The 22,825-nt window shown below is 41.5% G+C and overlaps 2 protein-coding genes across 5 annotated transcripts in view; one reads left to right on the forward strand and one right to left on the reverse strand.

The window, feature by feature from the left end:
* Positions 1 to 10,545, forward strand: part of DNAJC13 (DnaJ heat shock protein family (Hsp40) member C13) — a 55,484-nt gene extending 44,939 nt beyond the window's left edge. For 3 of the 4 annotated variants that reach the window (XM_074575182.1, XM_074575184.1, XM_074575183.1), the window contains 11 exons: positions 170 to 269; positions 740 to 814; positions 987 to 1,099; positions 1,499 to 1,668; positions 2,041 to 2,083; positions 3,004 to 3,177; positions 4,202 to 4,381; positions 4,638 to 4,778; positions 5,256 to 5,399; positions 6,248 to 6,347; positions 9,631 to 10,545. In XM_074575182.1, the coding sequence (XP_074431283.1) occupies positions 170 to 269; positions 740 to 814; positions 987 to 1,099; positions 1,499 to 1,668; positions 2,041 to 2,083; positions 3,004 to 3,177; positions 4,202 to 4,381; positions 4,638 to 4,778; positions 5,256 to 5,399; positions 6,248 to 6,347; positions 9,631 to 9,728 (1,338 nt within the window). In that variant the 3' untranslated portion in view covers positions 9,729 to 10,545. Of the gene's footprint in view, positions 1 to 169; positions 270 to 739; positions 815 to 986; positions 1,100 to 1,498; positions 1,669 to 2,040; positions 2,084 to 3,003; positions 3,178 to 4,201; positions 4,382 to 4,637; positions 4,779 to 5,255; positions 5,400 to 6,247; positions 6,348 to 8,091; positions 8,204 to 9,630 lie in introns of all 4 variants that reach the window. The other variant, XR_012585542.1, reaches the window with a different exon arrangement.
* A 1,347-nt stretch (positions 10,546 to 11,892) lies between these two features.
* The window catches only part of ACAD11 (acyl-CoA dehydrogenase family member 11), a 32,973-nt gene continuing 22,040 nt past the window's right edge, over positions 11,893 to 22,825 (reverse strand). Inside the window, exons 14-20 of the mRNA XM_074575186.1 lie at positions 18,111 to 18,177; positions 16,503 to 16,588; positions 16,238 to 16,309; positions 15,206 to 15,360; positions 13,285 to 13,401; positions 12,712 to 12,821; positions 11,893 to 12,233 (exon numbers count right to left, since the gene is read on the reverse strand). Of these exons, the coding sequence (XP_074431287.1) occupies positions 12,119 to 12,233; positions 12,712 to 12,821; positions 13,285 to 13,401; positions 15,206 to 15,360; positions 16,238 to 16,309; positions 16,503 to 16,588; positions 18,111 to 18,177 (722 nt within the window). The 3' untranslated portion in view covers positions 11,893 to 12,118. The remainder of the gene's footprint in view (positions 12,234 to 12,711; positions 12,822 to 13,284; positions 13,402 to 15,205; positions 15,361 to 16,237; positions 16,310 to 16,502; positions 16,589 to 18,110; positions 18,178 to 22,825) is intronic.

Raw genomic sequence — 22,825 nt, forward strand, 5'->3', positions numbered from 1 at the left:
TTTGGCTCCCTTCTTCCCTGAGGTGATGAGACAATTCGTTGTCAGGAATAAACATTGTAAATACTAGCTATATTGGCCAGTGAGGTGACTGCCTCATCATACGTTGCATTTTCTGGACAATGTCTTAACAGCTGAAATACAATCAAGTGTTGTTTCTCATCTTTTACAGGTAGTGAACATAGTAACAAGTAACCAAGAATGTGTTAACAACATTGCTGAGGCAATGGTTCTTGCTAACTTACTGGCACTCCTGCATTCCCTACCTTCAAGTAGGTACCATATCAATCTTCGTCTTGCAAGGCAAAGGGTTTGCAACTCAGAAATTAATTACAATGCAGCTGGCTGAGCTTACTACTGAATTTTAGGTTAAAGCAGCATTTCAGTGGGGATGATTAAAAAAAATGTTCTATGTAACCTGTTTGTTGTCTTAAATGTGTGAGCTGAAACACATGAATTGCAGGTATTCGAATTGTGTTTGAATTACCTAATTTCTCCTTGACTAATTCTTTTAGGGAATTTAGGTAGTAAACATATAATTAAGAAGTTATGCCTTACTAGAACGTATGATTGATTTGACATTCCTTAACTAACTGAATTTAGACAGAAATCCCTAAGCTTGCAATTGCCATAAGCTTTATTGCAGTCTTGATACAACTTTCTGTTAAGATCATTTTAGTTCATCTTTGATTCGTTAATAGTCTCTATGGCACAAAGTTCTTAATAGTTTTTATTTTGACAGGTCGGCAACTCGTCCTTGAAACTTTGTATGCGTTGACATCTAGCACAAAAATAATTAAAGAGGCCATGGCAAAAGGTACGGTACTATATTGAAAGCAAGTGAGGAAGTGTTTCTGCAATACTGGGCTTAAAGTAAATACAGTGGCCAAATCTTACTCTTCCCTTTAGAACTATCAGTGTGGAATTGGTGAATTTGTACTACTTGTGACCAGAAAAAAATGTGAATGTTTTCCTCTCTCTTTGTACAGGTGCTTTAATCTACTTACTAGATATGTTTTGCAACTCAACTCATCCACAGGTCCGAGCCCAAACAGCAGAGCTCTTTGCCAAAATGACTGCAGATAAGTTGGTGGGTCCAAAGGTAAGAATCTTAACAGCTCGTGTTGGAACTCTTCACTTGTTATTACCTGCCTCTTTCTAAAGACAGAACAAAAAAACCCTTCTGTGACTGAAACATTAATGTGAATAACAATCTGGCTTTTTCAAAATAGTTAACTTCTAATCTGAGCAGACTTCTAGAAGCAGTTGTGTTTATTGTAGTTACTATAAGCAGTTTGGTTTCCGTTTGTAATGACTTTACCAGTCATAACCTAGATTTCAGACCTGCTGTCGCTATTTAAAATGATAGCACTATTTTATTTTGTGGTGGTGTTCTAGCAATTGGCATTATAGCACTACAAATAATTGGACTTCTGGAATTTTCTATTTTTCTGTTAGTTTGTCTTATGTGCTAAATGTCAATTCTGTTTGTCCTTTCTAGGTTAGAATTACATTAATGAAATTTTTACCTGGAGTCTTCATGGACGCCATGAGAGACAACCCGGAAGCTGCTGTTCATATCTTTGAGGGAACTCATGAAAATCCTGAGTTAATTTGGAATGACAACTCCAGGGAGAGAGTATCAACAACAGTTCGAGAAATGATGCTTGAGTATGTAGAGACCTACTGACTAAGTATTTCCTTAGCTGAGACACTCTTTCAGTGGCAGTAAACCAGAGTTGCTATAGAAGAACTGTCAGACGGAGCTCTGACAGTAAAAAGTAGAATCCTTGCAAGCCAGACTTCAGTGAAAAGAAACCTGTTCACTTTTTATATTCTACTGTAACTCAGTGAGGGAAGTGCAGTTTGTGCACAATCCAGGTATTTGCTCACTGCTGTAAGACTTAGGAGGGGGTTACAATGGGGAGAAAATGGGGTTTGGAAACTGGAACTCCTTCACAATGATGGAGGGAGACTGAGGTGTCAAGTAGGGAAGACGACTGCTTCTTTTACTGCTTGTTAAAACTTACTTTCTTTTTAAAGGCACTTTAAACTTCAGAGGGACAACCCTGACACTAACTGGAAGGTAAAAGTATACTGTTTCTGCTTTGGGTGCGTCCAGGGAGACTATAAGCCATCTGATAATATAGGCATGTATGTCACTCTCTGACAGGCTTTGCTCTTAAAGAACCAACACTGCTGGGACCAGCTCACGTAACTGTTTTAATGTTGAATTGGTGCTTTCATTACTTCTTGTATCTTGAAATCGGACACTTTATTGACAGTGGTTTTGCCAGTAATACTATGAATTTTCTGGTAGTTCAGGTCATTCTAAAACTTATCAAAAGTCAGCAACAAAGGAGAATACTTGTTTGCTGGAAAAAGTCCTGTCACTTATTACGTAGTAAACTTGCCCTTGGTAAATGTTCAGGAACGTTAGTAAGCCACTGAGTCTCAAAAACGATTGTCCCGAGCCATTCCATCACATCGGGTCAGTCAGTGAGATGTTTCAGGCTGTAGCCTTTCACAGTATTTGTGAAAGGCCAGCCATGACTTTCTCCCAGCAGTTGTCTAGTTCAACATTAAAACGACTTCTAAACACAAGCAGGATGCCTATTTTGATGCAGCTGGAAACTTCCCTAGGTCGATGGTGAGAAACCTTCCCCTGAAGTGTGCAAGAAAGGAAGGAAAGGACTGTTTTATCAGCCTTGTTGCTGGTACTTCTCTTGAACCAGTGTTTACCACTAGTATAGTTGTAGACTCAGTTACTTGTGTTCTTTGAAAGAAAAGTCCACTGTAGTAGTCTGCCTGCACTGTTCTTTCTACTCTCACTTCTCACCTCGTGTTTCTTCAAGATGAAGTGTTTGTTGATCTCGCGCAGCTCTGTTTTGGAGAATACAGTTAGTTCAATGGCCCTTACCACTTAGTCACGATATTAGGGAAGCAATTACAGCTCTCGCAAATACCATTGCCAATAACTCCTTCTTCTACTTTACAATTCAACAGCTGCCTGAAGACTTTGCTGTGGTGTATGGTGAGGCAGAAGGTGAACTTTCAGTGGGGGGAGTCTTCCTAAGGATTTTTATTGCCCAGCCGGCCTGGGTTTTACGGAAACCAAGAGAATTTCTCATTGCACTGTTGGAAAAGTTTACTGAACTACTGGAGAAAAATAACCCCCATGTAAGATGACTTTTCTGATTCTCCTCTTTGAATTCTATTAGCAGTCTTAAGCTACTAGTCTTTTTGTATCTAATTAACTCTTTCTTTCCAAAGTGAATGATTTTTATTTTTTTTTGGTCTGCTTTCTGGCTCTCTGTAAAAGCATGTAGATATGTCTAGGCAACTTCTGAATACGAGTCAGTGCTTTTAAAGTGCCTGAAGCCACAGAACTAGCTTCAGTAAGTCTTAGAGGCTTATTTTGTGGTAGAGATGAGGCTTACCAAATAAGTGTCTTTAATTATTCCATGACTGACCAGCTGAAGAAAATGGCACTTGTTCTACGCTGCTGAAAAGTTTTCAGCTCTTGACACTTTTAGTGTCTTGACACATTTAACTTCCCACTCTGGTGTAACTGATAGGACCTATACAAGGCTGCCACCTAATGATTGCTGTAATGCAGTAGAACTAATGTGTTACGGTTTGAATGAGAACAATGTTCAAGTTGGTTCCTTAATGATACTACTAAGAATGGAATTTTAAATAGCGTTCAGACAGATTCCGGGTTAGACTTGCAGGGAGGCACTTAACTTGCACATTGAATAAACCAGACATCCTTGTAATAAAGATGCGAATGCAGTTTGTAGAGGTGTGCAGAATACAGCAAGCGTGGTGAGTGCTGCTGCACGGACTGCAGAACCCGTTAAGGCATTCAGGTGGTCAGCCTAAACATACGTGCTATCATGCTTCCACTGAGCATGGTAACACATACGCTGCTGTGCACGGAGAGGCTGTAGCCAGACACTGGTTTCTCTAAATACTGGAAACAGAACTTAGAAACTCCTGTCATCCATGTTCATGAAACTAGTGAATGTCTGCCACTGTTAGAGCTGATCTTGTTTTAATGATTTCAAAGCAAGATGACATGATACAAGCATTAAGGGAAAAAAAAATCTTTAATGCAGAGCAACTGAGAAATGTTACTATTATGGTGATACATAAGGCTTTATTGAGTTATATTTTTCTCTTGGTTTTTGGTTTTCTGCAGGGGGAAACTTTAGAAACCATTACCACAGCGACTGTGTGCCTGTTCAGTGCCCAGCCTCAGCTAGCTGATCAAGTTCCTCCGCTTGGTCATCTTCACAAGATAATCCAAGCTATGAATCACAAGAACAATGCCATTCCTAAAAGTGCCATTCGTGTCATGCACATACTGTCTGACAATGAGGTACTGAATCACTTAAGTGTTCAAGGGGAGAAAAAAGCATAACTGGAGTTACTTGTATTGCTTAGTAGTGTTCCTAGAAGGGCATTATTCTAACTATAAATACTGTGTACCAGATGAGCAGGGACTTATAGCTAATTAACGGGGAATTGATAGATTAAAGACACTGAGAAATTTATGGTCTTGGCTGACCGCATCTGCCATAACCGTCACGCTTAGCTTACAATAAAGTACTCTGGATGTTTCTGTCTCTCCGTAGCTTTGTGTTCGAGCAATGGCATCACTAGAGACCATTAGCCCTCTCATGAATGGAATGAAAAAGAGATCGGATATAGTTGGCGTAGCCTGTGAAGCACTTAATCGAATGTTTCAGAAGGAACAAAATGACTTAGTAGCCCAAGTAAGTAGTACATTCTCAGACTGTAAAAATGTGATATTTTATATTTGGGTTCTGTTATAAGAACAGAGGTACTGTTCAACTTCAGAGTCCAGGAGGCTTCCTAGAAGCCATTTAACCAATGCGCTTTCTGTATTGGGGAAGTCAGAAGTCAGTCCTCTATCCAAAATGGAATCCTGTTCAAGGACGTTACCTGAGCATTGAAGCTTAATGCTTAGTGTTGGCTTGCGCCTGCTGAGAAAGCATAGCATAGGAATGCCAGATAATTCAACTGAGTTTACACCTAGACGCAGCAGAACTGCTGGACAGTGTCTCTGCTTCCTCTTGAACGTATTCATAGAGCTCAGGAAAAATTGAATAGCTAAACATACTTACTAGTAGCTGTTGGTACTTTGACATTACTAGCATTGGTGTGAACCAAAACATCTGTATGGAACGTCCTAGTCCATGTTAAGACAACTCATTTGGGTGTGTTTGCAGGCTTTAAAAGCAGATTTGGTCCCTTACCTTCTGAAGCTGCTTGAAGGTATTGGTCTTGAGAACCTGGAAAGCCCATCTGCAACAAAAGCTCAGATTGTTAAAACTCTGAAATCCATGTCTCGCAGCCTGCAGTACGGAGAACAGGTAAGTACTGACAAGCCCTTAACTTGTCTTTGTACACTTGGAAGATCAAATTCTGACATCCCTTGTTTGATCTTACGGCTGTCACGTGCGTTATTCCACCTGAAACATTAACATCATGTAACTACGAAGTCATTATGGGGTGGAACGTCTCTGTTTCATTCTTGTGGAGAAGCCATTGGTTCAATGCATGTGAAAAGCACTAATAAAGACAAATCCCAAGTGCAGAAACATCTTATAAGCTAGTAGGCTTCTACTGACAACTCTTCAGAACTTCTGTTAAGAGAAGTAAATGCTTTTTTTGTTTCCTGGATAAATGCTGGTGTAGACAATTGTAGTGGTGTAGACAGCTGTTGTGGTGTTAAGATGTATATTCAAGTTGGTAAAATTGGTTCCAGTAACTGTGCTAGTTCTTGGTGTCTTTCTCTTACCCTTGTGTTGAAGACATTCTCAAAGGGAGGGAAACTGGGGATAGGGCTTTCCTCCAAGTTGTCCCCGTCTTGCTATAGTACAGGGAAAGTCCTGTTCTACCTCAGCTCTAGATGCATGGCACGTGGCTGCCTGCAGGGTTGCTTTTCCTTGTCACCTAACTAGGGAAGGAAGGAGAAAGTCAAGCTACTAAATGACTTCTCTTTGAATCTTCTGCATTATGCGTTCAGCTGCACAATTCAAACGGAAAAGCAAGTTGCAACAGTCTCCTTGGAAATGTGTTATTCCGTATTGCAGCCTAAACTACTGCCATGCTATTTAGTAATACCTTCAGAATGGTGTGGTTCCAGAAAATGGGCTTGTTCCCCTGGAACACTACAAATAGCACTTGCTCACTGTGTTAATCTCTCCAAATACTGTAGGTAAATGAAATTCTGTCTCGTTCTTCTGTGTGGAGTGCCTTCAAGGATCAGAAACATGACTTGTTCATTTCTGAGACGCAAACAGCAGGATACCTCACAGGTTAGCAACCCTTTCCTATTTATGTCCTGAGTCATCCTGAACTGTTACTTAGTTGTCAGACTTGACTCTGGAGATAGTGTTTATCCTCAGGATCTAGTGCCATCATGTGGTCTGAACATTCAATGCTATAAAAATACAGTAAGTTTTTGAAATGCTTAGCAAAAGCCAAACTCTTTTTGTGGTTGAGAATGTATTTATCTGGGTAGTCTTTGCTGTACCTACTTCTAAAATATCAGAGCAATGGAATCTGGACACTGGCAAGTCTTGCAAGTACCCTGTAGTGATCAAGCAGAGATGTAATCAGAACTAATGAATGACAGTAATTTTAAATGCTTTCTCAGGATCGGTCTATTTTAGTTCCAGAACAAATTGTTTTCCAAAGTTGGGGGAGGAGAAGTAAAGTTTCTTCAAAATCACGTGGACTTTGTCTGTATTAATTGTCACGGGAATCATGCTGCTTTAGTATTAGGCATGTAGTTGTTGTATTGGAACAGTTTGAATGTTAATCGCCGGGAATGTGAGGCCGTATTCCAGTCAGACTCAGTGTGCTGTCAGGGCCCTTCTCTGCAGGGAATGGCCACGTGCCTCTACTGGGAGCTTGCGGCATATATTTGAACACACCTGTGGTGCATCCTGGGTGAGTCCCCTGCTGGTGCCACCAAGACTGAAATGGCACCCCAGGGGTGCCACCTCAGTCCCACTGGCAGTGTAGAGGAGCATTCTAGCTGTGCACACACAGAGGATCGCAACTAATGTGAACTTCCTTGCTGGTTAATGGCAGAGCAATGGACACAATCCTAGAACAGTTACATCATAGCAAATCAAATTGTGGTTCTTCCTCCACTCACCTGCAGCACTTGACAGACACAACGTTAATGACTACATTCTGCTGTATCACAGTCCAAAACCTCGCTCTCTCAGATTACTTGCTGTATCTGAAAATATTTCATGTAACAATGTTGTAGCCAACTTTGTCTAAAGCAACACATGATGCAAACTTCTGACCCTTCAATAGCCATCAACTGAACAATCATTTGGTCTTAGAAGTTTAGCCTCACAGGTAAGGTTTTAAAGTCCTTTGTGACAAGTCAATATGAACACTTTGATGTGCTGCGTGGAACTTCTTCATCTAACCCAACTATGGGAATCTTGGTAAAGCTTTTGAGCATAACTGAATTAATGAGGTATAAATCAGATGGCCATATAGACAAGAAAGTTTTTCTTGTGAGATACTAGGATGTATTTTAAGAAAATGAAGCAAGAGCCTTTCAAGTCAGGAATTCTAGAAGCAGATGTTTAATATTTTGAGAGTAGGTATGTTGCAACACTTGATGTGTTGTTGTGCTTTAGTTCTGAACAGTAGTTTTCTGTTTATTGCACTGTTTAATGCCACTTTGACAAAGAACACTACCAAATTTCCTTGGTATTTCATAAATATTATAAATTAGAAATATGAAATAAATGCTGGCTGATTACTGGCTGAGAACTGAAACTACAGCAGACATGGTAAGGCTTGAGACTGGGGGCAATATAGCTATCCAATTGCCTTAAGGCCTGTGCTGCGTTTAAGTTGCCTAATGTTTAAGTGCTTGCAAATGTAGAATGAAGATGCTGTACAAATGCAAAGTATAGATGGAAACCAAACTACAAGCTTTGTTTTTTAACCTGCCTTATCTCTTGCTTCAAATTGCTTTGCTGTTTGCACTTCCCTTGAAACTTCCCTTGCTTATTTCTCTTCCCTCAGGTGTCTCTTCTCCTTCCCTTCTAACTGGCAGCAGTCCCCTTCACCTGAGAAGTGGGCTTTAGATCTGCTCTGCCAGGCAGCTTGCTAACTTCTGTGTAGCTCTCTAAAGCAGGTAGATACCATCTCACAAAATGCACCCTGCACTTGCTGCATTCCCAGGAATAGCTGCATGTCATAACTGTAACAAATGTGTCGTCCCAAAGTGCAAAACGCCGATAAACTTGCTGCCTTCCAGCACGCAGCAGCAGCAAACTAACAACTGCATTGCCTGATACTACTGCTGGTACTACAGATGAACTAAACTTCTGAAGCGTGTTAGGAACACTCTGTAATGGAAAAGTTTGAGGGACACAAGAACTAGTGGAATTTTTGCACTAGCACGTGTAGAAGTGGGTCTGGCTCTTGGCAGGTGTCACCGATGGGCTGGCAAAGAGAAGTCCCCTTCTGAAGCCAGGCAGCTTGGGTTTTTTTACCAAAGGCACTGCTCGCTTTGCTCTCCTGCTTGCAGTAGTAGTGTAGGATTGTCTGCAAGGAGACAAACCGTGCCCTGATGTTGTGGCTCCAGGCTGCAGTGTGAGAAGGGAGGGTGGGGCATGAGGGGATAGTAAATTTAGTAGAAATTAGTGAGGATGACTTAAGGTGGGGGGAGAGTAAAGGACGCTGCAGAACTTACCACGTTGAAGATCAGCAGCGTAGGCTGAAGGTCTAATACCAAGTTGAATGCTGTAGTGATGCAGGAAGACGTTGAGGGTTGACAGTTTTCTATAATCATTAATCTGATAAGAAGTGCTGTTGAAACAGCTGGTGCTGCAACATGAGATTTTATTGCATTTGTTGAAAGTTTCTGTATGACTAAACTTAAACCCCAGGCTTTGAAGGGGGGGTGTGTGTGTGTGTCTGCAGTATAAAACTGACCCCCTATAGTAATTGACATAGAGATTTATTAATCATAAGGAGTTCACTACATCTGATGCACAGCTTGTGTATCCCCAGAATGCTGTTACTTTTTCTAACTGAAGGCACAAAGAGGTGCCTAAACAAGCCTAAGGCAGTTCTGCTTGTCTGTGCAGCAGCCCATTGGGTTTCCTTTAAATATCTGGCTGGGAAAACCTTTGGGACACTGAAAGCATAAATGTGGAGCCCAGCAGTGGAACGTGTGCCTGAACTTGCTTTACTTCAGCAGCAGGCCCTTTCCTTAGCAAGGGAAGGCCACCCCCTCTTTACTGCCACTTCCATGGCGGCAGGTGAGATGGATAATGCTGGGGTTCTTTTGTAACCTACTTGGCACATCAGAATAAAAAGTGCTGAGCAAGTCTGGGAATGGTCTCCACAAGCTACTCCACTTAGTGGACTAAGATGCCTTAATTCCTAGTGCTCCTAGATTCTAAAGAATCTAAAAGAAAACTCTTAAATGTTCTTGTTTAAGGTGTCTGGTTGATTTGGATGATGTATTTGAGTGTTACCGGAGGGAATAAAGCTGTTCAATTGCTCTTCAGTATCAAAACTAATCACCAATATTCTGGGTTTTTTTCCTGAAAGGCCCTGGAGTTGCTGGTTACCTTACTGCAGGGACGACATCATCTGTAATGCCCAACGTACCACCCCCAGTAGACAACGAAGTGGGAGATGTCAGCTAAGGACTGGAAATTCTCGTGAAAGAGACAGGAAGGCAGACTGGCCAGTGATGAGGAACAGCACTTTTCCTCCAACACATTGAAGTGAACTTACTGCCTTTCCAAGTGTTTAATGACAGTGTTATTCCTTTTTCTATGACTGTTTTTTTGTTTGGGGTTTTTTGTTTTTGGTTTTTCTTTTTTTTTTTTTTAGGAAAACATCAGTGGTTCTAACTATCACACTGTAACACAAGAAAGCACTCTGTGGATCAGCTGAAATGGGTACACAAGAATTTTTTTTCTTGTTGTACATAAGCACATTTTGTTCCTTTATATTTGTTTACAAGACTGTGAATCAAACTTTCCTAGTTTTTATATTTTGTGAATTAGCATGACTGGAGTTGAGCTACAGTCTAGAGGAATTGGGCTAAAATCATTTTGACCTCACCAACCACCCCCCATGCCCCCAAAAGGGCATCCCCTCTTTTCCCAGTCTGATGTGATCACCCCCATTGAACATAACTTGCAAAGGGTTTGTCCCTGCACCAGTTCACTGATGTCCTTAATCATTAACATTATCCTCTTCCTGACACAAACAGCATTAGACATTTGTATGTACAACTGGCTTGACCAAATTGACAAAGCTTCAGCAAAAAAAAAAAAAACAAACCACAAACTTAAAGTTGACATGTTATGTAAGAAATTAGTGTAATTGTGAAATGTTCTATACATTATCCAGTATATAAAAACTTTCTATATTGAGTGTACATTATACAGATCATTCATATGTACATAAAATTTTAAAATAAAGGGAATTAAGAGCCTTGTTAATGAGATAAAAGGTGGTGTTCTTCTGTAGCTGTTCTTTGAGGGTGTGGGAGATGAGGGTGGTCAGAGACCTTAATTTCAGTGTGGCTAAATAGGGTTCCTGGGCTTTCTTGCTTGGAAGAAGGCATTGTGCAGGTTTTGACAGCCTGGAGCAGAACTCCAAAGCCACAGGTAGCAGTACAGCGTTTTGTGTTTGAAATGCATTTCTGCCACTGACTTGCTGACATTCTCAGCTTCCTAGGAAGCATCCTTGGCAGGAAGGAAGAGGAAACTAAGATGGATGGAAATAGAAACAATAATTATTGCTTTCTCAAGAGAGACTATAATCTTGTTTTTAGGTCTAATGAATTGATATAAGGTAAGAAACTTATTTGAGGAAAGCCCTCAGTTCTAGGTACTCTGGAACTGTACCACCCTGCCCGACTTCGGCAGCCTTTGTTCAAACACCCTTCAGGTGAAGTCTTGGCTGTGGGCTCAAGGACAGAGCTGATGAAGTCTCATCCTGGAGACTGAGCCAAACAGGGCATCTTCTCTCCAACACACTGCGCTAAGGTGGCTGGTTTGTTCATGCGAAAAGTAAACGCTTGTATCCTTAAGCTAATTGTTGATCAGCCCTATGTAAGTTGAAAAGTGATTGTCCTAAGGTTATAGGAAGCAGAACTACCCCTGCCGCAGCATGCTGTGATCTGCCTGGATGAAAAAGTTCTCTTGTAAGTAACTAATGTCAAAGAGGATTGTTCCAGAAGCAGAGCTGAGGAACTCTTGGCAACTTCACAAAGGTGTATTGGGCACAAATGGCAGAGCCTGTTTTGGTAGCAGAGGAGGCCAGGAACTGCCCTGTGCCAAAACTTCAGCTCCTCAGAAGGGAAGGTGCTGCCTCTATGCTTAGACATATTTAAGAAAGGCTGGGAGCAGCTGAGGCCAGCAGCCAGGAGGAGGCTTGTGAGGATGCACAAAAGGAGACACAGAAGGGAAGACAAAAGGGGCATCTATCGATAAGGAAAAATGTGAGGAGATGCAGCTGGAGGAACACAGCTGAGGAGCAGCTACAGCTGACCTCCCGTGCTGCCCCCAGCCTCACGTGCGGGGAGGTGAGGGAAGGTCTGAGTGTAGCGTCAGTGAAAAGCAGGGCAGCTGAGGGCAGGAACTGGGGAGAAGAGAGGGTTGGATGCAGCTGAGCTTTAGAAAGGGAAAAGAAAGGCATTACCCTAAGTGTTTAATTGCCATTTAATCAATAATTAAAAGTTTATCCTAGCTTGCAGTAAACTAAATTGGGTGAAACTGCTGAGTCAAAACTGCTTTGTGTACAATAGAAGGATAAAGAGGGCTTTGGCTCAGAGCAAATAAAGCACTTTAGGACTGTTGGAAAATAGATTTTATTTAGTGTTATAAAGAACCCAGATTCTGGTATTTACATGGCATTCTGCAAATTCTTAAAAGCAAGTCTCTGATTAAGTGTAGTAATGACAAGTAAAAGTTGAGAGAATATCTACTGCTTCAAGCTAGAATTAAGTTTTTGTATTCGTTCAATTTTACCCTAAACATTATTGCACTGAACATCCATTTGAGATGGCTTTATGCTGACATTAGATTTTTGCAGTTAGTTTCTTTGACTGATCGAGCAGTTCCCACCTTGCAATTGTTGAGAGATGAACTTCATCGGGCCCATCTGCCAGGCGCAAGGTCCTCATATAAGCAAACCTGTGTCGGAAGAGCTGAATTAGGGGGAGATTTCTAATCCTGCCCCAGCAGCAAGCCAGTTCTCTGCGCTCTTCTCGCTATAGCCGGCCTTTCAACAAGACAAAGATAGTCTCTTTGAACAGAGCTAGCACACAGAGATATTACAGGATTGAGGTGTGTGGGCTGGAGATTCAGAAGGCTTGCTTCTCCCCAAGGCCATAAGGGATAAGACTGAGCTTTAGAAACACAGCCTCTGTGCTACTGATAAAAACCGTAAAATTTAGGTCTAGTGCCAGCTCTTTTTTTTTTTTTTTTGTAAGGGTAAAGCAATGCAATTGCATTGGAATTTAATTATAAAAGCGGTTGTTTAAAATTTTATAGTTTAAAGGCATATGGATGATTATTTCAGGTTACTTGCGGTGAAACAGCATGTACTGATGTTATAAAATCATCTTAAAAATAACACTTAAAATCTACAGCTAAGTCTCCCTTTACTCACATAAAAGCCAAAGGAAAATCCTGGGAAACTCCAGCTCCGCCACAGACTTGGATGGCACAGTCAATCACTTTAAGCACAGCTCGAGGGACAACCACTTTGGTCATGGCTACCTGTGAGAAGACGACTCGCGTTACCAGGAATAGTTTCATAAGCAACTGATAATATTTATCTAACAGTTCTACTGAAGACCGGTATCTTACAGAACATTCCTTCCTCTTTGGATTGGAAGAGAGCGCTGCTGTTCCTGTTCCCTGGGTAAGATAAAACTGGTGCCAGGAGAGACAGTCACCCCCAACTATCTGATTGTGTTGAGACAAATGAGCAAAACTTCTTCAATTTTTAAATACTTCTATCAATGAGATTGATCTCAAAGCTTTTAACTGAGAATGCTTTCCCATCTCATGACAACCAAAAGCACATATTAAGGCCATTTATTTTCAACATAAAATTATGCTCTATGATTAAAAGGATAACTTTTAACAGTAAGTTTTAGCTTATATTTTGCAATACCAGCTCAATGCGCAGGTATTGCATCCCCAGGTCCTAGCCTAAGGCTGGCAAAGAAAAATTTACCTCTTTTCTGGCTTTTCTGTTGCCCAGCATGTCGATCTTGCTGGCTGTTTTCAGCGTAAGCAGTCGAGCCTGTTCTATGCTAAGCCGGCATTCAGCGATCCAGTGGGCAATAACTTCCTGCAGAAACCAAAGCCAATATCCAGAAAAGTCAGTTAATGCTGCCTAGTGCATCTGGCTCAACCTGCCCTAACGAAGGTGACCCTGTTCCTTGGCATGTGCCTGTTCAGTCATTTAGAGACACTCTTGTGTAAATTAAAGCTTGTTTGATGCAGGTAATCTAGTACGAGGAAAAAAGGAAAGAAAACACTTGAATGACAGAAATACTAAAGACAGAGCAGTTCTCTTCCTGGCAGGAAACAGGAAAAGGGGAAAAACTCCTGGTTCTGGCAAACTCTCTTTTTCTGCCTGCTAGCCATTTTCCTGAAGCTCTCCAAAGCCTGTGTTGTACTCCCTGCTTTCCTTTACCTGCTACCACGACTTGCAGCCATCTCTCCGTGTAATATGCCCCAGTATACAAAAACTAGGGGGGGGTGAAAGAGAAGAAGAATCGGTTCTGGTTCCCTCAGACTAGTGGTGATGGTGTGTTACACCCCCAAGCAAACAGCTGCAGGGTGGTGCCTGCTGCATCTGTCTGTTTGCATTGGTGATAAATTAGTTATGGTCTTGGCAGCCCTTCCCTGTTCCTCTTAGCTAATTCCCAGCTGCAGCCAACATACCACAGTAGAAAAAAAAGTTCCTGTGATGCTGTTTGGCGCCTGCGCCAGCCTCGGGCATGCACTCCTGCCTGGATCCAGGATGTTGTAGCCTGGGCAGCTGCAGGAGGCACGAGTGAATGTGTGGCACTCGCTTCAGCACAAAGGCTGGGGGCTCAGCTTAGCTCATGCCAGGTGAAAGTGTTCAGACGCACTTCTGCAACAGCTCCTGGGGCTGTAACTAACTGCCAGGGCAGCAGTCACCCTGTTACCCAAGGCAGCCTGCAGCCTCCCTGCTTCCTGAGCTGTGCCCAAGCTGTGGGTAACCCAGGCTGGCTATGCAGCTGCCCCCCACCCAGGTCTTGCCTGAGGCTTTATCAAACATTGGATTTACTTGAATGAGCTTCTGAGAGAGTGCTCTTCATCCAACTCATTAATTCTAGGTTACAGGCGTGAATGGAAGTTTGGCAATGACATGACTGGAAAATGGATATGTGAGATTATTCCCTCTGGAGCTGTACAAACAATTTTCTGTAACCTGTGCCAGACATTAATTCAGTTTCCTCTTTCCGTTGCTTTTACTTGTTTTTTCCAATAAAGTCATCCTATCTGTTGGATAAGACTGACAAACTCTTGAAATTTGACAGGTCAACTACTAAGTACTGATGGTTCCTATACAAAGCAAACTGTCATCTTTTTATAATTCTAGAGAGTGCTCTCTCTCATGAACCAGCATTTCAATTCCAGAGCCAGAAAAGACCAAATATCCCCATATGGCTTTGGTTTGGTCTGTACTTTCATAAGTGAGTACTAATAATTGATCAGCAAAGTCAAATTTAGACCTTTGACTGTCTCTGGTAATAATACTAGGTGACAAGTTTGATACACAAAAATGGTGAATTCAGATTATAACTACAGAAACATAACCTGTCCAAACTGATCAGTGAAAGCAGAGGAAAAAAACACGGTGACAAAACCTATTCAAATCCCGCAGAGGATATCCAATTCATCGCAAGGAAAAAAAAAAATAATCCTGGAAGTTACAGTGAAAAATAGGAGCCTCGCAATGTGATTTTTTTCCCTCGCCACTTGAGGCGTTATGAATATGGATTCAAGATTAGGGCACACCTATTGCAGTGTCCATTATTCGAGTCACAAGCTTCTGTATGGGCAAAACAAAGGGTGATGTTTGGAGCATGTGAATTGAGACAAAAAGGGAACATGCTTACGTGGCGATACAGTTTCTTGCCAAAAGTCTCCCTCTGTGCTGCGCGCTGGCACATTATCTGTAGAGCAGTTTCAGCGGCACCAAGGGACCTCATGCAGTGATGAATACGGCCTGGCCCAAGCCGACCTTGAGCTATCTCAAATCCCCTGCCCTCACCTGGTTGGAAAGAAGAACAGGCACATGCAGACTCCTTGATTCCCTCTTGAAATGATCCAGGGCTCTGTGCAGAAGCGGCCCCTTAGCACCAGAGCTAGAAGCAAGCTTCTTAGAAGTTTATTTTGGAGAACTCTTATGTATTCCAACTAGGTCCACATGGACATGCTGCTAATAATACTTACAGCACAAAGCGCACTCTTACGTGGTTTCTTAGGGTTTGTTTGATTTACCTGATTTAATTTAAATGTTGTTACTCTAACATTGAAAAATACCTCTATGAGATTTGGTAAAAGAATCTGGGGGAAGACTTTGAGGTTTCCAGGTCCTACAGCTACTCAAGAGAGAAAGCTCTTTTGGCAAAATAAAAATAGCAGAGAGGAAATAGAAGAAATCGGGATTTATAGTAAGTGAGAGAAGTAGAGCAAAGTTCTCCATCCAGAAGGTCATGGTTCCGGCCTGCTTATTCTTTTGTTCTCTTTTTTCAGTTCTGCTAAGCCTGCAGGCACCCAGGCTTGGATGTCCATGGACTAAAGGAGAACGCTCTTTTTCAAAGTCTGTAAAGTCTATGAGAACTGGTTTTGGGGAAAGAACCCCGCTAACAGTTTCTGCTTAGCTCTGCTTCAGGAAAGTGATTCTCACATGACAGCTACGGCTGTTCTGCTTCCTTCCATCACCTTTCTGCTCTAAACAAGTTACATTCACACAGCAGGTAGACTGCTGAAGGAAGAGTGGACTCCCTCTTAACACGTTTGAGATCCCGGCTCAACTAACCGTAGTTCTTTACAATAACTTATGGTGATTCATAAAATAAACCACCGTTTCATGAAACTTGGTTCATTGCTGTATGTATTAAAAAGGAGTTAATACAGAAACTCACCCAGTATCATATTGGAGACAGGTACTCGCACATCATTAAAGTGTATCTCAAAATGTCCTCCATGGATCTCATCTACAGGGATAGAGAAAATACAACAGCAGGGTAAAACGAAGGAAGATAAACATACAGGTCTTCAATTCCTAACCCTTTCTCTATATATGCATTTTACTGATTTATTTCATATACCATATTTATTAATATTACTGCAGCTTCTGAGACTGCTAGCAAATTAATACGCATATAGCTGATAAATATTATCACCTACCCAGGTAACCAAACACTGAGAGAGGTCTTATCAACTTCAGCCCTGGAGTGTCCATGGGAACAATAATCATACTGTGCTGCTCGTACCTGATCAAGACAAAACGCACAAGTTACGATTAAGTTTGAGGTTCCCTTCTGTCCCTTCCCTCCACTTCTTTTTTTTTAATTTCTATCTTCATTTTAGCACTCACATAAAGCCAGTGTTGAGATTTACCTATATTGATTGCAACCATCCTGCCTGCATGCAGTGTGGCCTGCATCCTCCAACGCTCCTTGAATCACTAGGCAACAAATAAAAATGTACTACTGGCATCTAAGGCACCACGACCTAAAAACTAGTACTTCTGTCACTTTTGTGCAAGTATTTCTGTATCACCCAGTCCATTTTCTCCCCACCCCCACACATGCATTTTTCTTTTTTTTCCTCAAAACACGTTTATCATCATCATCATCATCTTGGCCTGTCTATAGTTTAGGAAAAGAATCCCCATGTTTAAATTCCTTGAGAATATTTAAGGTCAGTTAGCAGTCACACAGAACTGGAGGTGATGTGCCTGACTTTAGGCTCCAGTTCTAGCAAGTGCACTATCACGGAATGCCCTCCATGAACTTCTGTGCGGCTTGGAAGAGCTCAATAGATGCCATTGTCTGTTGGACAAAGCATCCTGTATGCTGTAAGCAAGTTATTCTTTACTTCTCAATAGAACCCCGACAACTCTAAAAACTTAAGATAAGCAGTGGAATTTGGGCTAAAATCCAACTTAAGAGATATAAATGTTCCAATTCTTTTGTGTCACAAGCTGTGTGATTTTAATGGAATCAGTCACGAAGCATTTTATTCATCACTTGTGCAAGTTTTTGTAAAAGGCAATTTTAGGTTGGTAATACGAGTTAAACAACATATTTGTTTTAAACAAGAAGAGGGAAGTACAATATTTACACATATAGGAATGGAATGAGTAGGTCTGATTAAAGATGTGCAACGCTCTCTGCTCACACAACTTCACATAACAAACATGTTTCAAACTTAACTTTCTTTAGCTACAGATAACTTTGTGAAAAACCTGGTAGATAACTTCAGGTCTCTGATGTGCCACTTGTACTCATTCTGGTCAGGGAAGCTCTGAAAAGTTTTGGGTTTATTATCATTTAAGCAAGCAATTCTTACTCTTGTTAATTTTTCTATATACTATACTTATGAAATAAATTGTAAGCCAGAGATAGTTGTTGGTTGAACAACTGATGCAGACTAAAACTAATGAGACCAAGATAAAGTTACTGAACCCCCCCAAAATTTTCTGATCCAATTCATCCCACAGCTGCACGAACACTGGAGCTAGTGCAATGGAAGCATGTGGATGCAAGCTGGTGACAGTGAAAGGGTTGGGAGGCTTCAGTCATCAGCAGCTGACAGCAAAACAGGAGCTTGGTCAGCAACATTTTTCTCTAAACAGACACATGCGTAAGTTTAAAACTCCCCTGTAATTCACGAGCGCATCCAACTGATCAAGGCAATTAACGGCATTTCACTGAACAAAACTTTTGCAAGCAGTGACTCTTCCAGGAAACAAGTTTTAGATAACTCTGTGAGTCTCCTAGGAATCCTTACCTGGATGCTGAGGAGTTTTTGGTTTTGCCCATTACAATCGCAACTTTGCAATTTGGGTTCCCAGCACCTTAAAGTCACAAACACAAAAATAGTTTTCAATTATAAAAATCTCAATGTAGAATCAAATGAAGTTTAATACGAATAAATCTTACTCTCTTCCTTTCGTGATACAGGAGGAAAAGCATGCAATCTACTTCTGTGTTTATACTCTGAGTAATGAGTCTGAAACAAAATACATCTTATTGCTTAACATGTAAAAGGAAGTTGACATGGGGAGGGGAACCATGAAAAGCCAAATATCCAACCCCTCCCAGATCCAGCTCCATCGTCTATTCCTATGAAAAGGGAACAAGAAGGTACTTGAAATGGAATCTAATTACTTCTGTCTCGAACATGGCTAAGCAAGTAAGCATGATACAAAAGCATACCTGAAGGTAAAATCCTGCCATTTAAAAAGTAAAACTTCTTAAAACTATAAAGACCAGAGAATCTATGTGGGAATGAAATGCCGACCACATTAAAAACAAATTACACAGATAAGGCTGTCAAAGGGTTATCATGATGACTTTGCTAATACTTCAGCATAACTTCTCTGGAATTAAGTTTTTTTCCCCCCTTCATGCAAGCTTGTATCAGGAACAGCGTGGCCGGCAGGAGCGGGGAAGTGATCGTGCCTCTGTACTCGGCACTGGTGAGGCCTCACCTCAAGTACTGTGTTCAGTTCTGGGCCCCGCTGTACAAGAGGGACATTGAGGTGCTGGAGCGTGTCCAGAGGAGAGCTACCAGGCTGGTGAGGGGTCTGGAGACCAGGTCATATGAGGAGAGGCTGAGGGGGCTGGGCATGTTTAGCTTGGAGAAGAGGGGGCTGAGGGGAGACCTCATTGCCCTCTACAACTACCTGAACGGAGGTTGGAGAGAGGTGGGTGTTGGCCTCTTCTCCCAGGTGAACAATGACAGGACCAGAGGAAATGGTCTGAGGACCACTGGAGGTTTAGATTAGATATTAGGAAGAATTACTTTACTGAAAGAGTGGTCAGGCACTGGAACAGCCTGCCCAGGGAGGTGGTTGAGTCACCAACCCTAGAGGTATTTAAGAAACGTCTAGATTTGGCACTTCAGGGCATGCTCTAGTGACAGAGATTGTAGGGGTTTTTTAGTGTGTGTATGGTTGGACTCGATGATCTCAAAGGTCCTTTCCAACCATGAAGATTCTATGATTCTATGAAAATGACTTTAGTTTGCACTTCAAAGAAAGATCTGAGTGGAAATCCTTACCTGAAAATAATCTGCTAGCATTTCAAGCCATTGATAACATTATTTGGGATGTGTCTTTGTAGCATAAAGCTAGCATTTTAATGTACAAGTCGTAGAGAAGGACTACTAATCTACCACTAATTAATATGGTATCTTATTTCTAAGAGCCTTAATCCTCACTATGTTATTTCTTTAAAGGTTGCTTAGTACCAAAGCACGCTCTCTTTCCTTTCAAAGTCTCACACAGACAAAAAAGCTAGGGAAAAGGTGGCAGGATTATACCTGACATATGTAACAATCAGTAAATTTTTTATTGCTATCTCAATGCTACCACAAGCTTTGCCGAGATTTAATTCAAGACTTGATCCGTATCAACTCGGTTTGTTTTGAGGTCAGAAACAAAAATGACTTTTTCTCTGGCAGCTCTTATCACAAGGTTTTGGGAGCCTCTGGTCTCGACAATACAACCACCTGGCTTTGAGCTGAGCTACTTCCTCCTACGAACAACCACTGTGATGGCCGGGAAGTGGGAGAGAGATTTATCTCGTTGTGATAAACGCTGCCCATTTTGAGCACCAGACTGCTAGCTGTTTACTTTCTGCTTTTGCAATATGCTATTCAGCCATTGTTTTCAAAGCCGGGGGGTGTGTGTGTGTGTCCCAAGAGCTGTACAATGCAATGCTAACGAGCTGAAATATCCCACTGAAAACCTGAGATGGTGGGGAATAAACCAGCTTGGAATAAAGAAAGGTAGCTCTCAAACAGTAGGCTCATTTGGGCAACTGCAACAAGCGGGTGACCATCCCCAAAAAACCCACAACACATGCTTTGCAATGTACTACCCTGAAAAGAGAAATGCTGTACTCTTAAGGGGTATTTGACTCTTCCACAGAAGGTAAAGAATTGCACAAGTGGTGTTTTCTAAACCACATTTTTCTTGAAGTGAGGTTTACAACAAAAGATGGAATCTCTACAACTTTATGGAATCTCTACAAAAACTGTTTTGTAAACAATCCTCAAGTTACATCCCTGCTTCAAAAAAAGGTAAATGTCACTATGTTGTACGAAAGAAAAAAATCAGAAGCAGCTTTCCTATTGAACTTAGTGAGGAGTTCACTGAGAACTAAACATCTGGTTAGACGCTCTAAATCATCAGTACAAGTTTCTGGAAGGCAAACGAGTATCTCCATTTCATATGTACTTATTCCCAACTGAACACAGCAAAGGAAGGCAGATTCCTGGCCTTTCCACTCCTTAGAGTCTGAACTTCTGAAAATCCAAAACAAATTTTACACAACTTTGACCCATAAATGCCAAAAAGAAGTTCCGGTCTAATGCAAGACTCTGAAAGACTCCAGTGCTTTGGAAGAAATGCAGACTGCCTGGATGCAATAAATCCCTCATTTCTAAATAGCATTTTTACATTCCTTACAGAATTCAAAAAAAGGCTGCTGGAGAATGGGGGGAAGAGTCAGAGAAGCCTGTCGTTTTGGCAGGATTTAGAAGTAGTTTTGCAAGAAACTCACAATTGAACAAATAGAAATAGTAGAGATTTTAGAAGGTCAGTTTTAAGCCCATTTCCATATTGATAAGCTTTTTAATGTATATGTCTGCACAACCTAGCCAAAACTTTTACACCACAATGCTGCTACATTGGGGAACACTGTAAGTTTAACTAATGTATGATATTTTTTAACTCTTCATGGCACTCACATAGGCAAAGACAACGATATTTTAAAATGTGCTTAGAGGGTTGATCACAATCCTATCAGAACCCTGATCTTTGCTATCAGGGGGTGTAACATGCTTAAGATAACTGACCTTCACACAATCAGCTCATACATGTTCTTTCTGGTGGCGAGTACTAATGAGGCACAGACACGGACAATACAACCTTTACTTAAAGAAGCTGCCATATAATCTGGTTTCAGAAGCCAATAGCACCCTAAGATAAGGCAAGATAATCTACTAGTTGAATGCCCAGAACACCTATGACTCTTGCCATGTTGGCTGCTGCACCGATGGGTTACCTCTCACTGCTAAAGATCGGGGGTCTGTGATGAAGTTACAGACTTGGCAGCTTCCTACAAAGGCACTGATAAACACACGTTCTGGACTCCTCTACAAGAAGAAACTGGACTCAGTAGGGTGCATGGCAGTGTGGTATTAATTGTCGTAATACGAGGATCTTCTAATGGAGAAAAGCGGACACCCTAAGAGCCTGCAGTAATTTCTATCTACTAGCACAGTATGTTCCATAGTTTTATCTCATCTTCTCTAGATTACACTGCTGGGCATCTGGTTCATGTATGGTAAAGACCATAATGTATCTGCGAGCAAATTGGCTACAACCAGTAAAGCCAGAGATAATGCTGGGGTTCTGCAGCTAATCAGCAAGGACTACACTGTCCTGCCACTGAACGTGTCTGTTAGTCATTCCAGTCTCAGATGGTGCCAGTGAGAACAGCTGCTCTCAACAACACGTAGGAGTTTTTTTTCTCACCTTCATTCCACTTTTACACAGTCACAAGCGTTTCCTAGTTAAACAAGATCCATCGTCATTGTGCATTCACTTTTACTTATAAAATACTTTTTGTTATTTTTGAGCTTATAGGGCCATACTGAAATGCAGTATTACACGACGGTATTATTTCTGTACCCTGACCGGAAGGTTCTGTCTTCCTGGCATCCTGCAAAGTAACAAGGAGCTGAGGTACCGTAATAAACAGCACAGGATTTACATGAACTGCCTTCCTACAGCCTGCCCACAGGACCTCTTAAGCACTGGTAACACAACCATCTTTTCTGCAGCCAACACACAGAGGTATTCCCTTGGGAGCTTTCTCAGTTCTACCCTGATTATTCTATCTTGTTGGGGATTTGCTGGGGTCTCTTATTGAGACAAAGCCCATTCAGAACTGAGAGATTCACTTATTTTAAAGAGATATAGCTCAGGCCTCTAAGCAGTAACACGACTTGCGAGAAGCAGACATGCTGGAAGCCACCCAAATGTCTTATCTGCCACTGTGAAGAACACCAGTGAAGTGCTGCGATAACTCAAGATGAAAACATTGCAGAAATATGCACAAATATTGCAGCATTCTTTCTCTAGACTCCAATTCCTCTCCCAATCCATTTTTCCTTCTCGTTGTGCATGCAAATGAAGGTAGAAGCATCTGGAAAACACCTGTCTCTTACATTCTTAGCTGCCCATTTTGAAAAACCTTTCCTTCCACGTATTCCAAAATAGCTGAAGCACAGACAGATGGCTAATCCAGCCGTGGCAGGTGCATCGATTTAGTCAGTGTGCCAAAAAGCAAAACCTGACCTTTGGCCTGCTCAAAATCTCTCTGTGTTGCTTGGCATCAATATTGCATTTACTGAAACTCATTAGACTGCTACAGGATACAGGATCATTCAAAGAAAATAAAAGCTCTGGAAGATCATGAAAAGCTCCAGAC

Source organism: Larus michahellis, chromosome 2, assembly GCF_964199755.1.
Source record: "Larus michahellis chromosome 2, bLarMic1.1, whole genome shotgun sequence".
NCBI lineage: Eukaryota > Metazoa > Chordata > Aves > Charadriiformes > Laridae > Larus > Larus michahellis.